Source organism: Ambystoma mexicanum, chromosome 14 (assembly GCF_040938575.1).
Source record: "Ambystoma mexicanum isolate Mex_15411 chromosome 14, UKY_AmexF1_1, whole genome shotgun sequence".
NCBI lineage: Eukaryota > Metazoa > Chordata > Amphibia > Caudata > Ambystomatidae > Ambystoma > Ambystoma mexicanum.
The window spans coordinates 480,153,789-480,165,870 of record NC_090940.1 but is presented as its reverse complement, the minus strand read 5'-3'; the positions used below and the strand labels follow the sequence as shown (position 1 = coordinate 480,165,870).

Here is a 12,082-nt window from a genome sequence, read left to right as displayed (position 1 = left end):
AGACCTCTCGTTTAGCACAGCTGTGGTCTGCAACTTTTGAGTTACCCGCCGTTTTGCACTACAACTCCATCAGCCATTGCAAGCAAAGTCAATGGCGGTGGATCGTGGGAGTTGGAAATTGCAAACGTCGAGAGCCACAGTCCCTGAAGTGATAAGCTCTCCTAACTTCTCCCTGCCCCCTACCAAACACAGGACTCGAGACTTGCATAACAAGAGTGGCAATGGGACCATGAAGGTAGACGAGCGGCGATCAGGAATAAATCCTCTCCTGTCTGTAAAAATCAGTAGAAGCAGTTTTAGTGCAACTGCACAGACAACCTGTCACTCCGGTTGAATTGTGTTTTCTGCTCGTTTGATTAAACTACTTGGCATATGAATGAAGTACTTTGCGAGATGATGGCAATAGTTTGAGGACTTGTGATGTCAACAAAGTTCGCTAAACAAAAAGATTAAAAGCGTGACTTCACAGTCTCATTTTTAAAAGGATAATTTTCACAAGTCTGTTGACATTATCGATCTTTCGTATGAAGATGAATATATGCCCAAATACGCGCATCATTTCACTGTCTCGTAGTTACATACATTTACTTGTTATGATGCTGACGATCTTGAGTGCTCACCACCCTTTGAGGGAAGTACAGTACCTATGAACAATCCACATGCCTCAAGCGGTTGATCTGCAGAAGCCGAACAACTCTTTTTGTCCAAGCATGCAACTTCTGCATCACATCACACGTAGCTCAACGGTCCTCCAGTGCTGCATCTCGAAATGTCAACAATTGACTAACGGACCCTGGACACTTGGAGTGTGTACACTCTCAGAGCAAAACACACAAGGAGTATGATGTCACCTCCTGTGGCGTGCAGGCTCCGCGCCAAGGGCCCCATAGGAAACGTGCGGACAAAGAATTGCATTTGCTGCTGGCAGGCCGCAATGTTTTCGATATGTCAAGAAGTCACGTGGAAGAGCCAAGCGGGAGGTTGTACAAACCGGGAACGGGGAATAACTGAGGAGGGGGCCAATTGTCTGCTTACTCTTCCTAGAGCGAGCTGTAATGCAAAAGCAAACTAAAACATAAGTACAGTGCCGCCCGACTATGACAGAACCCAACCAGAGAACCATACACTTACAACGGCATGATGTGTCCCCCGCCGCAGGCGGCCCGGCTGCCAGACTTATCCCGCGGAGCCCCAGCGCATCACCACGCGGAGCTTCCCGGGGGCAGCTGAGCTTGTCCCTCCACCTCCTCCCACCGCTGCCGCGACCGCCTCTTCCCCCTAAACTAACCCTGCCGCTGATCCACCTAACATGGCGGCCCCCGCTACCACAGCAACCTTCTAGAACGCCATTGCGCAAACACGTTACGCACCCTCACTGTCAGCTGCATGCACGTCTTTTTTCGTTTAGTGTTTGGGAGCTGCATCAAGGGAATTGAAGTCTTCATCTCCGAATTCACAATACAAGACGTACAATGACTGGTTTGCAGGAACGTTAGGGCTACATTTTGCAGGATATGGACATTGAAATTCAACGATTATTTTAATCCTATTTCTGTTTTCAGTTATGTTTTCCGGAGATGTGGGTGGGTACTTATGCATTGATAATGGGACCTGTTTAGCCTTTTCCACATCTGTCGAACAATGCGGTGGGTTTCTCGACATAGGTCTCTAAAAGTACATATGTGCAATATTTATATGCTGTATTTATTATAGTCTGTACCCTTATATCTATTTCTCCCTCCATACACCGCAGTCCCGCCAACCCCTCCCCTATCGACCGTCAGTAGTTCTCTGTTAGTCTTTCTTTAATATCCTTGGTTTGCGCTCGCCCCTCCTGGTAACCAGTCCGCAGCTGGTGTTTGCATTAGTAACGAATCTGCTAGGTAGCCACTACTCAACGTTACCATGGCGGAGGAAGGGGAAGAATATAAATCCGTCGTGAGAAGTAAACGGGTATTCTTCAACCACCTGGACACCTATACTTGCAAAAACATTGGCAAGGTGAGTGGGGTGCACGCATACATTTTATATGCAATATACACATTCACTTTGCCCATCGGGCAGATATCGCACAGTGGAGCTATCGCGTTTTTACGTTGTCAAGGGTTCGTTTTTCCGTGAATTTATAAGGTTTCTTATAATATAATGACACAGCAGAGCAAATTAAGCATACTGCAACTTTCTGAATGACGTCATGTCGTGTGTGACTAATAGCTCAGGAAGACGTTGATCAGCGTTTGGAGTGTAAGTGTTTGAATGTGTCATTTAGGGGCCTTAGCTGGAGTACATGAGGATGGCCCATGGTGAGTGGCTCTTGTATATAGTTTAAGATTAACTGGAGACATACATGTACTATATATGTATAATAAAGTTACTTGGATGTTCTAACAAAAATGCTCACAGCTAGTGAACTACCATCTAATTGTTTTTCGGTTATTACATTGGCAAAGAGGATGGGATCCAAAAGGAACTCAAAGAAACAAGTAAGGAGAGCTGTGGTGGAGGCGAGCAGCAGTAGCTACATTACACCACACACCCCTACGGCATTCCCCCTTGGGAGCTGCCTAAAGGACGGGAAAGGATGCACAGTGGAGCTAACCTAGTAATACCATCCCAAGGTGGTACAAACTAAAAAAAGATGCCCATGAAGATACAACTCATGCACTGGACTGCCCCCATTTCATTCAGTTTTACCTGCTAGGGCAGTGGGAATCTTGTGCAGACTCTTGTTTGCAGTGGCATTTAAACTGTGCATGTAGTCCGCAGTGACTTGTGGAAATATTTTGATCAAGCTATAGCAGCTTCCCTTCCTAATAGTGGCTCTAGCAGATTTACTAACGTGTTGGTAGGATACGTTGTCCTCCATGCAGGCCGGTTCTAGCTGTCGACCTCTGGTGTACTTGCAAGTAAAGCTTGGAATATTAATGGAACTTTTACTTTGAGAAGATTTGGCGTCTTTAAGACACTTTGCATCCAGGAAAAGGGTGTCATTCTCCTGGGGCACGGTCAGCACCCAAACTTCTTGATTTGGACTTTCACAGACTTCCCGACACGCACCCACATTTCTTTAGTTTGTGTAGGGAAACCCCATTAGCGTTAAGGACGGATAGTTTTTTTTTTTTTGTTAAATGAAGGTCTATAACGATCACCATGGCACCACTTGGTCAGTCTCTTCATTCCTTGTCGCCACACAACGTAACTCTAAACAGAACCAAAGTAAGGCATTTGTGTTGTTCTGGGATATGTAGTTCAAATTGCCAGCTCAAGTATAAAGAGAACAGAATAAAACCATTTTATGTTGTCTGCTATTTGGGCGTTAAAAATAGCTACAGAGAACTGAAAGAGAAGAAACTCCTTTATGTTCATTGCTGGAATATCTGGTTTAAGATTACCTGCTCAAATGAAAATGAATGAGCAGACAGGCAAAAACAGTTTATGTAGAAAGAAAATAAAATAACTTATTTTCATGTATGCTTCTTGATTGATGACCGTTGTATTGAGTAGGAAATCATTACAAAGACAACTCAGCCAGCCCTACGTGATAACAACATCTCAAAGTGATATGTGCCACTGTCAGTGGATATCACATCCAACTACCTGTGAGAAATCCGGTGTCTCACCCGCTTGTCCCCGGGGATCTTTATCCAGGTGTCCAGGACACAGCTATTGCTTTTGGGGATCCAGTTCCTGGGGTTGGACCAGTGCAGGAGGATCACCTGGGTGAGGGGTCTTCAGGGAGTGTGATTGGGACACCGGATGGCGAGACTCAGTGTCCCCTTCCCTGCAACATCTTTACCCCATCCTACCAGATAGGGTATGTAGGAACTCTACCCCCATCCAATTTTCCTACATAAACACATTCACAATGACAGCCCGCTCTGGCAGAAAACAGACTAACGCCCGAACAGTATACCTGATGTGTCCCAATACCATGGTCAGGCGAGGGAAGGCAATTACTGACCAACACTCTCACCTGACTTCCATTAAGCTTCCCCACACAGATAAAAGGAAGAGCACGAAAGCACACTATGAGCGATGCCAAGCACACGAAGAAACAGCAGTTTCGAAACAGCAGCTGAATGAGGGACGAAAGATGGCATACTACGAGGGGTTTGCAAGGAGGGAAATTCCCTTGACCTTTCTGGAAAGAAACCGTTATGTTCAAGAGACCCCGAGATTTGACAGTTAAGGCCCGGAGACAAGTCTGAAGAATCCTGCACTGTGTGTCGGAGGTACCTGCACTCCTCCTACATGACTAATCGAGTCAGAGAGAAGCAGCAGCCACCATGGTACCGTCCTTGGCTTCAAGAACAAAGAGGCAACATAGAAATCAACAGAGCCAGCGAGTTGGGAAGACTGATACAAGATTGGTCTGTGTTGAAGCCAAGGTTGCAAGCAGCAACAATGTATACCAAGCGCTGGAACAAACATTGTTAAAACGTGTGTGATGAAAGACGCAAGCAAGCGAAGTTGAATTGCTGAGGAATGTTTGAACTTGGAAAGGATATGATATTATTGACAGAGTGGTATGGGAACGTGTGCATGCTCAATCAAAGGTCTCTGTAAGGTATCCATCTGAGAGGTGGCAGAAGGGAAAGTAAAGTGTTGTACAGAGAAATATATTGTGAATCAAAGTTGTCCTGCGGCGGGTCAAGCACAATCCTGTGCACAATCGAAAGTCTTTGACTTTTTGATGTAGAAAAGGAAGGATTGGAAAATTAGATGAAATGGCTCGATCGAGGGAGATCAATTAAGAACATTGTGTTGAAGTGGGTCTGAGCGTGGCAGAGGGGCACCCGTTGAGAACAGTAAATCACCTGAGAAACTGCATGTGAAAATCCTGAGAGAAGTAGGTCTGAGCCAGACGGAAGGGGACCCAGGGTGAGCAGTAAATAATTTGAGAATTTGTGCATTTTCAGTCCTGAGAAGAAAGGAACTTTGATGTTTATATGTCGCTCTAGGCCCTCTGAAATAAGAGACTTTGAATGGCAAGGAATCTTCGGCACAGAATGCCCTGATGCTGAGGTTTTGAACTGCTTCCTCGTGCCAGAGAAGCCAGAGTGGGTGCTAAGCTCGAGTGTGCCACCTTGTCCCGTGCTGAAAACGTGGGGAAGGGGGAGCCAACAGCTCAAATATCCTGACATATCATTTCTTGAACAAATTTCTTTTGCATAACATTGTTTTCCACACTGTTTGTATTTAGAAGTAAGCATTGTCAATAAGTTTATTAGTATAGGCCCTTTTATTTTGACAAGACCCTACTAGGACTACATTTTTTTTACCAACTTTATTTAAGTTTTTAGAGCAATGTAGACATGAGTGCATTAATAACCAAAAAATATTAACAAGCATACATTATTTTCATGTCGACTCGTTCTACCCCCATCTGGGGTTCAGTGCAGTTAAAGTCCATTGCTCATATTTAAACACCCGTGCCTAGTAACCATTAAACCAACCCCTCTTTCCACCGAACAAACCCCAACTTTATGGATGAAAAAGTATTATCCTCTTATTTTAAGAATTCAACTGGTTGAACCGCATTCTCGGCTTAATGTTCATGTTTGTCAAATAATAGATATTGCACGGAGTAATCTAGGCTTGAAGAACATCTGCTCCTTATCGTCCATGAATTCATACAGAGGTAGCCAAGTGTTCAAATGTTTCGAGTATGAGCCAAGGGCTATTGCTGTCACCTTCTCCATAGCCATCACTCCGCACAGTCTCACCCACTACATGGCTGTTATAGGTCCTTCCTTGGTTTTCCATGCTTGTGCAACTGTAATCCTGGACTCCCTCAACATATGAGTGATAAGTGTAGCTGTGGGCCCCGAGTTTGTATAACATCCCTCGACTGCCTCCCCCAAGAGCACCACTAGTGGATCGAATGGTAGCTGCACCCCAGTTATTTCTTTAATATGACTTAAAATCTACTTCCAGTAAGTTTCGGCTAGTGGACAAGACCACCACATGTGAATGAAATCCCCTGGAAGGTTACAGTTTTTCCAGCAGGTTGCAGGGTATTCTGGGTTGATAGAGTGTATGCGAACGGGCGTGATGTACCAGCGGAGGCACAGTTTATATGCTGCTTCCTTAATTGAGGTGCATCTAGAACTCTTGGCAGTTCTATGCCAAATGCGGCCCCAGGTGTCCCCAGAAATTGGTCTCCCTGGATCTGTTTCCCAGTTTTGCATATATGTAAGGTTCTCCTCGGGGTCTATTCCCCCGATTAGGCGATATAGTCTGGTTATCCCGTTGTCTGGTTGGCCCTCTTGTATCGTTAACTCCACCCCTGTTGGATCTCTAGTTGCCCTTTCTTTCACCCTTGCGTTTGAAACCCAGTGCCTGAGCTGGACATAATGAAAACTCTCTCTTTCTGGTATGTTAAGCCTAGCCTTGTAGTCTTCAAACGTCAGGGGTAACCCATCTAAATAGAGACATTTTAGTACCATGTTGTTTTCCCTGTCCCCCCCCAATGTATCCAGAAGTTGGCCTGCATTCCTCGGGTAAAATCCGGATTAGAAGCAATTGGTGTGAGTGGTCCCCCCCAACTTTGATCTTCTTGTTTCTCATACCTCATCTCAATACCAGAGAGTGGTTTTGGTTGATTCTAATAACAGCCCACCTTTTCCCCTGTTTCGTGTGGTAAGGAAGCCCAAGTTCTTAAGGGGTGTCTTGGTCGCTGTTGTTTCTAATGTGACCCATTGGTTTCGATCTTCCCCAGCTGTCCATTGTAGCATTGGGGCAACTTGTGCTGCCTATAGGTATCTACTGAATTTTGGGACCCCCAGTCCTCCCAAGGCTTGTGGCCTGAAAAGTACTTTTTTGGGAATTCTCGGTTCCCACTCTTCCCCCCCCCCCCCCTCCAGATAAAGTTTTCTGTAGAGTTTGGATTGCTTTGCCCGGGACTCTGATTGGGAGGGCACCCACTACGTATAGGAATTTAGGAAGTAGTCATTTTGACCGCAGTAATGCGCGCCAGCCAGGATAATTCCTGCAATTGCCAACATTTTAGGTCATTAGTTAGTGTTTTCAAGAGGTCCGGGATATTGGCTCCATATAATCTGTTGTATCTGTGAGTCAGTTCTATTCCAAGATATTTTACTGCCTTATGCTCCTATTTCAGGGGGTATTGGTTTTCCCATTCCGGGACCCGTTCTGGATTTTCAGTGATATTAAGAGCTTTGGATTTGGGGTAGTTAATATTGAATCCTGAGTCCTTCGCGAACTCCCCCAGCAGTTGTATAGCTGCCAGTAAGGAGTGCCCAGTGTCCCCCAGGAATAGGAGGATGTCGTCCGCATAGAGTGCTACTTTTTGTTGTCCAGCAGTGCCCACCTCCACCCCCCGGATCCCCGGATGGCCGCAAACTCTACATGCAAATGGTTCCATAGCCATGGCAAAGATCAGGGAGGACAGTGGGCACCACTGCCTTGTGCCCGTCTGAATGGGGATATTCTCGGTCAGTTTCCCGTTGAGCATTAACCTTGTGGATGGGTTTGTGAAATTGGCCATTATGTGAGTGAAGGTTGGTCAGCAGCTGAATTTCCCAAGGACTAGTCGAAGAAATCCCAATCCCCAGTCTAGCCTATCGAAAGCCCTGGAAGCATCCAGAGCTGCCACTGAGAATTTCTGACCAGACCTCCCTAGTTCTCAGCCAATCAGTGTTAGGCAGAACCCTGTGCAGTTCCCTCTGGGACCACTGCAAAAGATTTAGGACTACAGGTGTTTGGCAGTAAACCCACTTGGTAGCAGTCTGTACCACACAGATTCACTTGGTAGCTGTGGCTGAGCAGTCAGACTTCCCTCAAGAAGAGTTAGGCAGTATACAGAGTATTCACAATAGGTCAAGAGAACATAATAGAACAAGTAAACACTGACCAGGGCTTGGTGTAAAAGAGATAATTATTTATTTAAAACCACATCTAGAAAAACACACAGGCACTAATGGTAAGCAATTCAAAAACACGGTCACTAAAAGATATACACTCCCTTAAAAGAATATTAGACAAGTCTTAAGTAAAGCCCCACTTATTTTCAGACAGCGGTGAGCGCTTAACGTAGATGGCACTCTAATAATTCGTTTTAAAAAGGAAGAGAAAAGCAGAGAATGAATTGAAACGGATCCCAACACTTTTTCCCGAACACAACAAGAGAGGAAGGCAAAGTAACACCGTGAATTCAGAGTCAGTAGGCCGGATCCGCTTTAAGAGGATCAAAACGAAATGTGTCGAAGGTCACACGGTTGCAGTGCACAAAAGTCTTGTAACGGTTCAAAAAGGAGTTGGACCAAAGAAAGGGACCAGTTAGAGGGTCAAGGTGGCCAGCCCAGTCCAGAAGGTTAAGGGGTTATTATTACCTTGTAGCAATCTTTAGAAAGGGAGGCCTGGCGGACACGGTACCTTAAAGTGGTGAGAATACTCCAGAGGGGCATTTGTTCCTGGCTGCGGATGCAAGTCGGTGATTCGTCCGGGGGAAGAGAAGATATCGTCGGGGAGGAAGACAGGAGTCCGTTGCACTGCCAGGGAAGAAACCAGCCGCAGAGTTTCTCAGGTAGAAGGAGCGGTCTGTTGATTCGCGGTCCAGGGGTGAGTGGCTATCTGCTGCCGGGGTGCTTGGCACGGGCAATTCGACCACAAACCGGTCTGAGGTGCGAAGAGAAGAAGGTAAACTGGTTGTGCCCACCAGTCAGGGGAAGAAGCCTCTCCAGCCGGGAGATCCTCTCTGTCGTCGGTAAGTGGTGAGTCGGGTCCGCAGGGCTCCACCGGTGGTGTCGTCGTGGTAGGTCGGCTCAGCTTCTCCCTTGTTGGATTTTCAGGTCCTGTGGCGACTTCTGAAGTTCCAGTCCCCAAAGCCCTGCTTTTATGCAGCATACCCCCATTCACTCAGCCTAGCTGTCAATCAAACATGCTAAGTGGTGAGCCGGCCGGCTTACCACATGGGCCAATCACACAAGAGTGCGACTTGAGTTACCAAGGTAACTAAGTCCAGGGTGTCTAAACCCTCTCCCACACCCCCTGTGGTACCCAGACAGAGTGGCACCACTTTTGGATGCTTCTGTGGAGAAGCCCGCCAAAAAGTGGAACAAAGGACCCGACTTGGGTTGGAGACACAGAAGAGAACACAAACGCCATTTTAGAATCGAGTCCTGGCAAAAAATACCAACCGGCGAATTAATATTAATTAAACGGGCGTTATGTTCGAGGTTATGAGAATTAAATAATTAAAGTTGGTAGCCTCGAACAGTGGGAAAATCCCATAGGGAAATATTCGCGGTCGAATATAAAAAGTAGTTTCCACTGCCACCAGCCAAAACTCGATCAGGGGGGACGGAGACGTGCCCCCTCGACTAACAGACCCCAGGGCAATCGAAATTGCCCCGACCAGTACGTCCACAATAGGATGGTTTGTACTGGTTTCTGTTAATAATTTGGGACTAGTAAAGCCAATGGTGACTTTACATGCCCTGGGAGACAGTAGTCAGTCCCAGGGTATGGAGTCTATGGTGGGGGTGTCACTATGACACCCCTGGGTTTCTGCACAAAGGTTCTGTGTAACACACATAGTAAAAACACATGAGACCCTATGGAGTAAAGGACCCCATAGCCCATAAAACACATTAACAGTCAAAGGAACACCATAAATCATGTCCAAGAGTGGGAGAAAAAGAATCTCACTCTTGGCAGGAGAAAAAAACAAACTCCAGAAATCCAGCAAAGCTGCTGGGGGACTCACTAGGTTAGGAAATTCAGCCTAAAGAGAGAATTCTCCCTAACAATCAGTGCCCACCCTCAGTCTTTTCCTCCTGGCAAGTGCAGCCTGGGCTAGGTCTTGAAATAGTTGGATTGGAGTGGAGCGGAACCTAATAGGTTCTTTTATACGGGCGGCTTGCATAATGTCCTCCTTAAGCTGAAACATATGTAACCAGGTTAGGACATCGGGAGTCAAGTTCTTATTGATTTGGTATGTAGAATAAACCCTGTGCGTCCGATCCAGCACAATTTCTTTAGTCTCTTCTACGTTCAAGATGTGTCGGAACAGATCCACCATGTATTGTTGCAAGTCAGAGTCTGTGACAGATTTCAGGACCCCGCGGATGCGAATGTTATTTCGCCTGGACCTATTTTCGGCGTTGTCCTGTTTATTTTGCACCCGTTCCATTTGTTGTTCCAGCTCAAGGACTCTGTTTGCCAAAATGTCCTGTTCATGACTTTGCTCCGATACCACTATCTCGACTTCATCAATCCTTTTTTCAATTGCCACGACCCCTTTATTGAGATCTGAGATGGATCTAGCCAGGTTATTTGTGCTTTCTTTGATATCTTTTTTAAGTTCTAGCAGCATTTCAAACAGGTCCGATTTTCAAATAGGTGGGTCCTCGGGTCTCTCTGCCTCCTCCTGGAGAGGGGGGGGGGGGGCATGTACCTGGGCCTGCACCTGGTTGCGCTTCTGAGGGTCTGCTGTCTGCAGCATGGCTTTAATGTCTCCGGAGCCTTGGTTTTTAGTTTTCGTGGTTTCTTTGGACATCCTGGACGATTTGTGGTGTACTGGTTTGTCGCTCTAGGTTAGATCAGGCGTATTAGGGTCAGAGTTGTTTATCGTCGTTGCCCCTCGGGTGTATCTTCCCCTTCCCACAACCTTGGAAGCTCCTTTGTAGACAGGTCAGGTGTAGTTCTCCTCTTATGTTCTCTTCATGTTCAGGTTTATGTTATATAATTAGAGTTAGCCCAAGGAGTTTGCCACTCTGTTTTCCACCCCTCGAACAGTTTATGCCTTGGGAGGGGTATGTACTTCTTTTTATGGCCACTGTCCCTTATGCTTGCCTATGCCCAGTTAGTTATGGCTCCAGTGGAGTTGATTGCCGTTCTGTATCTCTAGTAGGGCAAGGCACTATTTTTTTATACAGGCCAGTAGTTCATTTGTAAGACCACCCTCTGTGGTATGTTAGATGGGTGAGAGTTGTTGCAGGGCTGTGTGGTATCGCTAGATAGATGTCACGCAGCAGAGTTGCTGATCGCCTCCTTTCACCACGGTGAATATCAGCAACATTTGTTTTGGTTAGACTGTATGCCAATATAACCCCCTCACTGTGTGTTCGTGTTTTCTACTTTAGGATGTGAGGAGGTCAGCCAAAGCCTCTGGCGTTTCCCCTCTGAGGGTGTTGTTGTATGTCCATGGAGCTTTGGATCGTCAGGATTATTGTCCTGCTATTTGGCCCCTCTTCTTACCTCCGTGTGCGTTTCACTCCATTCCATTATATTACTTACGGTTTTATGCAATTAACATGGCGTTCATGGGGGGCCGTTCCATTCACAGCCCTCAGAACACCAAAACTGGCCTGGATGCATAGACTGTTAGACCCCGCCATTGGGATCCACCATCCGCCGCTGCAGGTACCCCGCCTCTTGCGGCAACATGCTCCCGGGAGCCTGCTATGAAGTCACTGGCAAGATTATAGTTCTTTTTGGACATGCCTTTGCCCCTTTGGGATATTACAGCGTCCCAGTCGTATTTTCCTAGGTGCTTTCAGGAGGAGTGAGAAGGGTCCCGGGCTACATGCCACCTTCATGGTCGCCCCGTTGCGCGGATATCTCCCACTGTAGCCGTTGGCTCCTCGCAGCTGGCCGCTCAGCTCCGCTCACCGCCGAGCTTGCCCCCGAATCTCCTGCCTGCCAGCTCTTCAAGTCATAACCGGGCACCATCATCTTCCTTCGTCAACTGCAGTCTGCGCTTCATGTTACGCGCTCCGGGTGATGGGGCGCAGGTCCTCTGTTCCTCGTACCAGCGACGGCCAGCCACGATGTCGGAGTGCGCGAGAGGATCCCCAGGTCCGCAGTTTATTTCTTTGTCCTGTTTATATCCTTCTAGGGGTCCAGGGCTTTGTACCTCGCGTGAGGAGTGCGGCGGCCGCCATCTTGCTGGAGAGTCGTTACGCAGATCTCCGAGTTCCGCTTGTAACTTTGTTTAAGTTGCTTGGTGCAGTCTGATTCCTCTCTCTGCCGGTTCTTCCAGCCTTCATAGCTATTCATGTAGCTTCAGCATGATTTTCCGGGTCGTTTCAAGGGGATTAAGGGTCCGGGGCCGGGT

The 12,082-nt window shown here is 46.9% G+C and overlaps 2 protein-coding genes across 5 annotated transcripts in view; one reads left to right on the top strand and one right to left on the bottom strand.

The window, feature by feature from the left end:
• Positions 1–1,339, bottom strand: part of PAPOLA (poly(A) polymerase alpha) — a 1,157,717-nt gene extending 1,156,378 nt beyond the window's left edge. For 2 of the 4 annotated variants that reach the window (XM_069637718.1, XM_069637721.1), the window contains exon 1: positions 1,132–1,339. In XM_069637718.1, the coding sequence (XP_069493819.1) occupies positions 1,132–1,139 (8 nt within the window). In that variant the 5' untranslated portion in view covers positions 1,140–1,339. Of the gene's footprint in view, positions 1–644; positions 769–1,131 lie in introns of those variants that run through there. The other 2 variants (XM_069637720.1, XM_069637717.1) reach the window with 2 other exon arrangements.
• A 67-nt stretch (positions 1,340–1,406) lies between these two features.
• The window catches only part of AK7 (adenylate kinase 7), a 1,456,966-nt gene continuing 1,446,290 nt past the window's right edge, over positions 1,407–12,082 (top strand). Inside the window, exon 1 of the mRNA XM_069637722.1 lies at positions 1,407–2,001. Within this exon, the coding sequence (XP_069493823.1) occupies positions 1,906–2,001 (96 nt within the window). The 5' untranslated portion in view covers positions 1,407–1,905. The remainder of the gene's footprint in view (positions 2,002–12,082) is intronic.